Source organism: Phalaenopsis equestris, unplaced genomic scaffold (genome assembly GCF_001263595.1).
Source record: "Phalaenopsis equestris unplaced genomic scaffold, ASM126359v1 Scaffold000002, whole genome shotgun sequence".
Lineage (NCBI taxonomy): Eukaryota > Viridiplantae > Streptophyta > Magnoliopsida > Asparagales > Orchidaceae > Phalaenopsis > Phalaenopsis equestris.
In genome coordinates this window covers 14,270,769-14,281,760 of record NW_018164444.1, presented here as the reverse complement: position 1 = coordinate 14,281,760, position 10,992 = coordinate 14,270,769, and the positions used below count along the sequence as shown (strand labels likewise).

The following is a 10,992-nucleotide window of genomic DNA, read 5'->3' as shown; positions in this document are numbered from 1 at the left end:
AGCCATAGGACTTTCCTGTTGACTATTCCTGGAGGATTAGAAATGGAACCCCTCATCATTAGAAATTCTAAACTCTTCTTTGCTCAACTTGAATTTCCACATATGGGTCCTAACCTCTAGTACTTAGTAAGTGGGGTCAATATGGGGGAGCTCAAGGAGAGTCCCCATAGGACTGCTTGGCCTTCGGGTTAACCCTATGGTCGTTTGGTCTTAGTTGGTCTCACATTACACTTCCACTCACTACCATAAGCCCAAACCTACATAACTTGGATCCCATGACTCTTTAGGAGACTCATGTAGATGGTTTGCTAGACCCCGTAGCCCTAGGCTAGGGTTTAGCTCAGACTAGTAAATGAAGGACCCAAAGCAGGAAATTTTATTGGTCCATGGCTGAAGTAGGGTAATTGACAATCCATATTTACAAAAATACACAACTTTGCCTTTTGCCCCTAAATCTACCAAAATTACCAAACTACCCTTGAAACTATAAAAGTCTCAAATACCCAAATTTGTAGAAAAAATCATTTCAAAATCTTTGAAAAAAATTGTCCAAAACACCTCAAAATGTTCAAAATTACCAAAATACCCCTCATATAGCCAAAATTACCAAAATACCCTTGGCGACCCAAAATGTCCCAAAACCTTCAAAATCATTTCAAATGTCCCCAAAATCAATTTGAACCACTCAATTAAGCTCAATTGAACCAATATGACCCATTTGACCTATTTTGACCAAAAGCCCCAAATTGCCTTTAAAGACCCAATTACCCTAATTTACCCCCAATGTCCACAAATTTGATCCTGACCTTCCCCAATTTGAATTCCAAAATCAAATTCATCATGTACAAGCTTGATTAAAACTAAATCCAAGCCCAATTAACCCACATTTGAATCAAATTTCAACCTAAATTAAAGGCCCCAATTTGACCCACAACGAAAATCTCACTCAATTGAACCCCCAAATCTATCCAATTGGCTCAATTTTGCATCATAAACTCTTCAAAATAATTCTCCATATCAAATTGAACCTTCAATTGGACTTTCTAAAGCCTCAATTTCACTCAAAATCAACATGGACCAAAACCCCCGATTTTGCCCCAAATTGGCCATGCTCCCAAATTCAACCAAATTCAACCCCATAACCCCAAAATTTCCACTCAATTTCTATCCAAAACAATCCTTGACAATACAAAGGACCAAATTGAACCATCAATTGGGCCTTAGCTAAACTTTAGCCAAACTCAACCCAAGTTTAACCCAACATCACCAAAATTGACCAAATGTCCAAATTCCTTCAGATTGAACATCCAAATCAATTCAAAATCACTCCAAATATTTTATAAACTTATTTTGAGAATCATCTACACCAAATTTAACAATAAATTAAGTCCAATGGCATGACTCCCCGATACACAAAAATAATATACTATTTTAAGTACATATTTTATGCTTATTTTTAATGCGCCGTTTGGTAGAGGCTTGGTGCATGATGCGCCAGAATTGGCGCATGATGCGCCAGAGATGACTTTTTATGGATTAAGATGACTCAAGACAAATTTTCTGTGAATTATTAAACAAACACGTGTTCTACAAACTTGTTGGAGTAATTCAAAGCATCTAAACACTTTGGAATGTTCTTTTATGAAGGGATATACCTCTTGGATCAAATGACACATCATTTAACTTCAAAAGAGTTGAATTTGAGATGGAATTTTGGAGGGAACTTTGAATTCATTTTGATAGGAGGCAGCCCCTAATAAAAGAAGAAGACTTTAAAGAGTTCAAAAAGGAGGGCGGGACGAAAAGGAGAAGAAAAAGGGTGGCTTAAAAGGCAAGAAGAGAAGAAGAGGAGAGGAAAGGTGAGAGATTTCTTCTTCATTACACTTCTAAGAGAGAATTGAGTGTGTTTGTAAAGAGAGAAAGGCTTGGAGAGCACTTCTAGAGATATACATAGGAAGGGATGTGAGATAAGTTGTATCTTTTATTTCTTTTATTTTGTAAACTTATTTTTATATATGAAATCCATGTTTTGTCGTATCCTTCTCAAGAATTCTAAGTATTCATGTTTATATTTCTCCCTACTTTGAGATATAGTTTTGTGAAAGAACTAATTTTTATTTTTATAGTTTTAAATGTTGATGATTTGAACTCCAATCTTCATTAACTTTTTGATTTGTGCAATTTAAATGTTAAAAAATGTTGAGAAACATATGTCCTAAAAAGGGTTATGATTTCTGCAATAGGGGGAGAATCACATTTGATTTCATGAGAGAGTATGTGATTCATGGAATTGAGTGCAAAAAAATAGGGAATAAACTTTATTTGATGCAAAATTGGAGATTTTAATTTAACAGATTAAAGTCTCCATTTTGGTCCATTTGATTGGAATCTAATGCAAGATTGTTAGCCATCTGGGGAGGGAGTAATGTGTTGATAAACGTATGTTCCAAAGGGGATATGATTTCTATAACATGGGGAGAATCACATTTGATTTCATGGGAGAGTATGTCATCAATGGAGTTGAGTGCAAATAAATGTGGTAATATACTTTGTTGGATGTAGAATTTGAGATTTTAAGGTGACAAAATAAAATCCCCAATTTGGTCCAGTTGCTTGGAAACTAATGTGAGATTTTTAGCCCTCAAGGGAGGGAGTAGTGGGAGCTCTAGAGTGGTAGTTGGTATTATATATATATATATATATTCAAATGATTTTAATTTCTTCACAATCCATATACTTATTGTAAAAGGGAATGATGCTTTGTTAAATTTGAATCTCTCATCAACAAAGACTTTGTTTAGCTTTCATAATTTTACTTTTCAAAGTTTAGTTTTTTAGTGAGTTAACTTTGTTTGTCAACTGCATTTTAAATAGCATTCACTTTAGAAGTTAATTTTCAAACTTCAAACTTTACTTTAATTTTTATTTTTTTAACTTATAAAATAATTTCAAGAATTTACTTATAGGTTTTCCCAACTTCTTTGTGGGATCAATACCTATGACACCATTAGAGCCCTTTATTACTTGAGTGATACGTATACTTGCGTTGATTTTAAAGGGGATTTGGCAATTTAAAAAAAGTTTTAAGAATAAATTATTTTCGTAAAAGGTATTTTTGTTGAGATTATATTGCATATTTATTATTATATGTATCATATGTATTTTGTAAAGAGGATTTGGATTATGTTCAAGAAATATTTGAAATGTCAGATCCTACAAAAAGTAACAAGAATTTGATTTCATATATTGGGAAACCATATGAACTAGAACTGAAAACTCTTCATACACATTTAAAGTATGCATTCTTAGGAGATTTATCTACATTGCTTGTTATAGTATCTTTAGAATTAACTGATAATAAATAACAACAATTGTTGGAAACTTTGAAAAGATATAAGAAAACCTTTGGATTGACATTAACTGATATTGAAGGAATCAGTCCTTCAATTTGTATGCATAGAATTTTATTAAAAGATCAAAATGAACAAAGAGCTGATCCTTAACATTTACTAGTCTTTATGAAACGTTTGCTTTTCTTTGAATGCACTTTAGATTATGTAATGCACTTGAAACACTTTAAAGATGTATGATGTCAATTTTCAGTGATTTGATTGAAAAAGGGATTGAAATCTTTATGGATAATTTTTCTGTATTTGAAACTTCATTTGATTTGATTGAAAAAGGGATTGAAAAGGGATTGAAATCTTTATGGATAATTTTTCTGTATTTGAAACTTCATTTGAAATATGTCTAAATCATTTAGAATTAGTTCCAAGACATTATGAAAAGTTTAATCTCATATTGAACAGGAAAAAATGTCAATTCATGGTTGTAGGAGGAATTGTGCTTGGACATAAAATTTCAGAAAATGTCGTAGAAGTAGATCCTGCAAAAATTCAGGTTATATCAAACCCACCTCCACCTACTACAGTAAGAGGAGTAAGGAGCTTTTTATGAAATACTAGATTTTATAGAAGATATATTAAAGAATTTTTAAAAATTACTAAACATTTATGCCAACTTCTAGAAAAAGATACAAAATTTGACTTTAATTAAGATTGCCTTAAAGTCATTCAATCATCAAAGGAAAAATTGATCACTACTCTTATAATTATTTCACTTGATTGGGAGAAATCTTTTGAATTAATGTGTGATGCAAGTGATTATGCAATTGGAGCTGTTTTAAGGCAGAGATATGATAAGATTTTTAAAGTCTTATACTATGCTAGTAAGACTCTTAATGATGCTAAGATTAACTACACCACCATTGAAAGAGAGCTATTAGCCATTATGTATGCTTTTGATAAGCTTAAATTATATTTAATTGGAGCTAAATGGAGCTAAATGTGTTATGCATAATGACCATTCGACTATTAAAAATTTGATGCAAAAGAAGGATTTAAATCAATATTAATTAGATGGGTACTTCTTATGCAAGAGTTTAATTTTGTAATAGTCAATTTAAAAAAAATTGATAACCAAATTGCTTATCATCTATCTCAGCTAGAATTATCTAGGCTATAACAGAAAGAAATATTTGATTTGGAAAAAAAAATTAATGAAACTTCTCCTGATGAACAACTTTATTTTGTAAAAGGATGGGAAATACCTAAGTATGTTGATATTGTAAATTATATTATTAGTGGTATTTTACCATATAGGCTCACAAAATAGCAGGAAAAGAAATTCATTCATGATGTAAAATCTTATTTTTAGGATGATCCTTATTTCTATAAATAATATAATGATTTTGTGATGAGACGTTGTGTGTCTTATAAAGCTATTTAGGAAATCATCCACAAATGTCATGATTCTAAATTTGGAGATCATTTTGGGAATGATAGAGTTGTTCATAAAATTTTACAATCTGGATTTTATTGGCCTACTCTATATAGAGAAGTTATTATATATATATATATATAACATGTGATTGGTGTTAGAGAGTAGGTAATATTTCATGGCCCTGCTTGGAGAGGCTGTGAAGCTGTGGGAAGAAGATTGTTCTCTCTTCAAGAAGTGGTTTGGCTTTTCTTGCTTTTGGGTTATGCTGGAGTTTCCTGGTTATTTGTTGTCGAGCTTCTTTGGGATTAGCTTTGTCCTGTTTAGTTACTGTTCCATTGCTGCTGAACAACTTTGGAAGCCCTCCTTCTTTACTTGTTTTATCTGTTGTTGGAGCACCTTGTGGGGTGTTGCTGTTGGGGTTTATGTGGAGACTAACTTGCAATGGAGAAGAGCTACCTATGCTGGAGCGGTTGGAAAATCTTCTTCTTCCCTGGTGGATCTTGATAAATTAGTTTTCCCTTAAGATTTTCATAATACTGCTGCTGGAAGGGGTTCAGCCTCTTGCATCCATCCTGTGGGCTCTAAAGATGGAGAACCAGCTGCTGTTTTCTCATAACAGGACCTTGAAGAACTGAACCTGGAAGTCAAGTTCACACTCATTGGAAAGTTTAGGCCGGGGCACCCAAAAATGGAGACTGTGAGGAAATACTTTGAATCACTGAATATAGCAGACTGTAAGCTTGGATTATTCGATGGCAGACACCTCCTTATCCAACTGACAAAGGAAGAAGATTATGCTAGATTACTTGTCAAACAATCTATAATCATTGCAGGAGCTGAAATGAAAATTTTAAAATGGACCCTTGAGTATGACCCTTCTCAGGAGCCCCCTACAGTGCCAATTTGGTTCAAACTACCAAAACTGCCTTTGCATCTCTTTAAATTAAATGCTTTATTCAACATTGGTTGCACCTTAGGAACACCTTTGAAGGTGGATGCTGCTACATATAATAAAGCAAGGCCTGCTATTGCCAGAATATTGGTGGAGAGGGATGTAACTCTCCCTGCTGTCAAGAGGATTTAGATTAGACACTCATTGAAGGGATTTTGGCAGGACGTTGTCATGGAGCAATAGCCTTATTACTGTCTACATTGCAAGATGTTTGGCCATACTAGGGAGAAATATGCTACAGAGGCTAAATCCACCTAACAGAAGACAAACAACTCACACACAGCTGGAACCCAACACTAACTACACTCATCTACTGAGAGATAACAGCAAAGAAGATTACCATCAAAACTTTATGGTAGCTGAGATTGCAGACACATTCATTCCAACTATTAATAAATTTACTCCCCAGGCTCAACAAGTGGAGACCTCTCTTGCTAAGAAGGGTGAAACAGTGGGAGAGACTGTGGAGACAGGCAATAGTGAGAATGGGAACATTTCAGTGGAAGCCACTTTAAGGGATTCTATACATTCTATAAAGAACACAAGGGAGCAGGAGGCTAGAGAAGAGGAGGCCTCCTCTACTGATGATATAGTCACAGAACTAAACAAAGAATTGGAATCAGAATGACAGATTCAAAAAACAAAGAAGAAAAGAAGCTCCGAACAAGAAGACTTGAAAAAGGGAAAGGAAAAGGAATTAGCTATAATGGAAGACCATAGCACCCATAGAAGTGGAAGCAAACTAAGGGGAAGGACTAGATCTAGATCCCAACCCTCCACCTTCCCTCCCTCCCCATGATCAATATGTTATGTTGGAATATAAGGGGGATTGCTCACCCCTTATCCTTAAAAAGATTAAAATATCTTAACAAAAAATACAAATTTTGGTGCTTAGCCATTTTGGAACCTATGGTTCATATTAACACTAAGAATATAGCTAAAGTGTTTCCTTGCTTCAATCTTTTCACTAACCTAAATAACAAAATTTGGGTTTTCTGCAAGAAAGAAATGAAGTGCTCTATCTTAGTTAACCACAAGCAAATTCTACATATGAACATCAGTACTGAAGGAATGGATGGATTTGCTTCTTTTGTGTATGAAGGAAGCTCCAAAATAGCTAGAACTTAGTTGTGGGAAACCTTTCAGCACATTCAAGGCTCTATTGATAAAGCATGGATTGTGCCAGGAGACATCAATTGTATTTCATCACCTGCTAAAAGGAGGGGGGTAGAACCCCCAATCATGTCATGATGTCCAATTTCAACGATAACATCCAAAATACTGGTTTATTTGATATGGGCTACAGTGGACTTGCCTTCACATGGAGAAGGAAGAACTTGTGGGAAATACTGGATAGAGTCTTAGCCAATGACCACTGGATCCAAAATTTTTTGCATACTACTATAACTCATTTAAGCCTTGCTGGATCTGATCACAGGCCTTTGGTCATCACCATTGGCCCAAAGAGTAGCTATCAGAAGGGTGCTTTTAAATACGTGAATGTTTGGTCAAAGCACAAGGATTTCTTGCAAGTTGTTAAGGAGAACTGGAAGAATGAGTCACACCCTGACCCTTTCATCAACTTGTGGCAAAAGCAAAAAAAGGTATATTCTGCCCTCAAAAAGTGGAGTTGGACTACTTTTGGAGATTTGATGAAGGCTGTGGATATGGCTGAAAAGGAGTTGCAGGCTATGGAGGAGGAGCACAACAAAGGAAATACTGATGATACTGCTCTTTAAGAGGCCAATGAGAAAGTGCTAGCTGCTATTAATTTGCAAGACCATTTCCTCAAGCAAAAAGCTGCCAAAACTAAATTCACTGAAGGGGATATAAACACAAAATCTTATCATGCTTACATCAATTACAAGAGGAAATACAACACTATTCACTGTATTAAAGATCAGAATGGAAATTGGATCAGAAAGGTGGAGGAGATTGCTGAAAGTGTTGTGTCCTACTGCCAACAACTCATGAATGATAATGTTACTGATAGAGGCCACATAGATAAACAATTGTTTTTAGAAAGAAAACAGTTCACTGCCAATTTAAAGCTAACAGATATTTCTTAAGGAGGAGGAGATTCATAGAGCTTTACAGTCCATTTACAGCAATAAATTCTCTGGTCCTGATGGATTTACTGCAGACTTCTACAAAACAGCATAGGGGGTGATTAAGGTGGAGGTTATTCAAGCTATTCAACACTTTTTCAAAGGCCACTCTCTCTATAATTACTTTAGAGTGAATTGTTTTCATTCCAAAGACTTCTATTAAAAATTGTTGGTGTCAGTACAGAACTCTGAGCCTTACCAATGTAATCAGCAAAATTGTCAGCAAAATTATGGTGAGTAGACTTAAACCTGTTCTACCCCAGCTCATTAGCACTAACCAAGCAACTTTTGTGAAAGGGAGAAGTATAGGGGACCAAATTTTACTAGCTCAAGAATTATTACAAGATTTGGAGAGATCCTGCAGAGGAGGAAATGTGATATAAAAACTGGATTTAAAGAAGGCTTATTATATGGTGAATTGGGACTTTATTATGGAATGTTTGGAGGCTAGAGGATTCTCAGTGGAGTTCTATCAGACCATTAAAAGATGGCTAGAGGCCAATGTCAATTCAGTCCTCATAAATGGGAAAGCACATGGGTTTTTCAAAGCAAATAGAGGACTTAAATAAGGTGACCCTCTCTCCCCAACTATATTCATTCTGGTCTTAGATTATCTATCTAAACTCATTGATGGCCAGGAGAAAAGGAATAGGTTCAATGTCTATCAAAACAAAGATAAGATGAATATAAGTCACCTAATTTATGCTGATGATATTCTCATTTTCACAAGGGCAACCAAGGCTACAACTAGATACCTTGATGAGTGCTTGAACAAATTTCAAAAGGTATCTGGGTTGAAAGTTAATAAAGAAAAATGCCAGTTTCTTTCAAGCAAGAGAGTTCTTGTTCCTATCAGGCAGTGGATGGAAAATTTCACAGGCTTTTCTACCATGAGCATTCCTTTTAATTATCTGGGCACCCAATTAGTCAGAGGAATAATCAAACAGACCCAGTTTGATGAGGTTATAGATAAAATCAATTCTACCCTTCACGGGTGGACAAACTCTTTCTTATCTAATGGGGGTAGAATCACCCTCCTAAATAACATCCTCACTTCTATCCCCCTCTACACCCTCCAAGTGGATAATATGAAAAGAAGCACCACTTTGATTCTGGAGAGAACTTTTAATAGATTTCTTTGGGGTGGGAACATAAAACAAATGATTTGGGCTAGTTGGCAAAGAGTGGCTAAACCTTATGAAGCTGGAGGCTTGGGTTTTAAAGGACTACATTATATGCATCAAATCAGCATGTGCAAACTATGGATCATATTTAGAAAAAATGAAAGCCTGTGGGCTAACTTCATGATGGCAAAATACTGTAAAAATGCTCACCCTGGAGATGTTACAAAGAAGGTTGGTGACTCCAAGATTTCGAACCAAATGCTTAAGGGAAGAGAGGAGATTGACAAATATCTTATTTAGGAGCTGGGACAAAGAGAGATCAACTTCTGGAAGGATAACTGGTGGCCTGCTGATCAATTCAAGCCTCTACAGGATGAAAAAGATGAAGATTTACTAGTTAAAGACTGTTGGAATGGCAATGAGTGGTCTGACGATGCCTTGAACAAAATCCTGAAAGATTCTGCTGCTAAAAGTATCTCTAAAATCCAGTTTGACAGAAATAAAAAAGACCAAACTCAGCTAAAAAAAAAGAACCAGATCCAGCATTTCAAAGGACATCCATAATAGCCTGTTGAGGTAAGAAGATTGCAAGTGGAATATTAGCAATTGCCAAAAATTCTTAACTCCTTCTATGTTGTTCTTTTCTTGGAGAGTACTAAATGATTTAATTCCAACAGATGACATTTTGAAGCTGAAAGGATTGAAAGGCCCCTCAAGATGTCACCTCTGCAATAATAATCAAGAATAAGTGATCTTCTCTTTTTTAGATGCAATTTTGCCAGGGAGGTTTGGAATAAGCTGAACACTAACATTAACCTGAACCTGTTGAATGTGGGTTGGGGTAATTTAAAAGGCAGTTTGAGAGACTGGCAGGAAATTAACCTGATGCCACTTCCCTTCATTGTTGTTTGGATTATTTGGAATGCTAGGAACAAGGTGAAGCATGAGGACAGTGTGTCTCCTTCTGGTTTTGTGGCAGTTAACTGCCAGGCCTATTTACATAAGCTGATTAATTGGAAGAAGTTCCCTCAGATATTGAAGGATATGACCAATATTGGTCCTAAACACCCTATGGTTATTAAGGTTAGATGGGAGAAGCCTCCTCATCCTTTCATTAAAATTAACACTGATGGAAATTTCACAAATAAGAAAGCTGATATTGGAGGTATTTTCAGATATCACACAGGCAAAGTTTTGCTTTATTTCAAGGCCCCCTGCATTGTTGAAGTTGTTATGGAAACAGAAGCTGTTTCTCTTTACTGGGCCTTAAAATTTGCTAAGGAAGTCAAGTGGAATTGTATTATTGCTGAAGTGGACTCTTCACACCTTGTGGAGCTAGTCACTGCCACCCCCCAGGCACATAAATCAGTGGATTTACAGAATAAAGAGTGGATTTATAGAATAAAGAAGCTTATCATTGAGATCAAGTTGAAAATCACTTTTAACTACAGGGAAGCCAACAGGCCTGCCAACTTTTTGGCTTTGGAGGGTTCTTACTTGAGCCATGCAGTGGTCTCCACTACCCATCCTATCCCTCTACAACTGTTAACACAAGGGGACAACCTTCGAATTCCTTATCTTAGAATCCATAACTGAATCTTGGGCTCTTCCTTTTGAGCCTCCAGCTCCTTTCTTATCAGCTGTCATCCATCTAATGTTTCCTTTCTGGCTGTTTGGGTCTTGATGTTTATTTACACACAATATATATATATATATATATCAGGATGCTGGCAGCTAAGGAAGGAAGTGCTCTGCTAGGGTTTCTGGCAACATGGTGAGTTGCTGGAGGTGTTCCTGGGGTTGTTGCTTTCTTCAGGGTGCTTTGTTCTCCTCCTTCTACACTTTGAAGTTTTTCTCCAACACTCCTTTCTTAGGCTTTGGTGGTTCTTTTACTGCTTCTTTGGTTTTTCCTGGTTGGTGGCTTTTTTACTGTTCCATTAGAGGCCTCCTATTTTTCATGTTTTCTGCTGGCTTCCTGCTTTCTGTCATGCTTGTTGTTTCCTTACTCAATAGTTTATGGGTTTTC

General features: G+C 35.8%; 1 protein-coding gene across 1 annotated transcript; it reads left to right on the top strand.

The window, feature by feature from the left end:
• The first annotated feature begins 9,851 nt into the window (after positions 1 to 9,851).
• LOC110031302 lies at positions 9,852 to 10,562 on the top strand. Its single transcript, XM_020734478.1, has one exon. The coding sequence runs from the start codon at positions 9,852 to 9,854 to the stop codon at positions 10,560 to 10,562; it is 711 nt and encodes a 236-aa protein (XP_020590137.1).
• Positions 10,563 to 10,992: the final 430 nt, after the last annotated feature.

Bases quoted from the DNA above. Each gene is read 5' to 3' on its own strand.
- LOC110031302 (XM_020734478.1), top strand. From the start codon at position 9,852: ATGCCACTTCCCTTCATTGTTGTTTGGATTATTTGGAATGCTAGGAAC.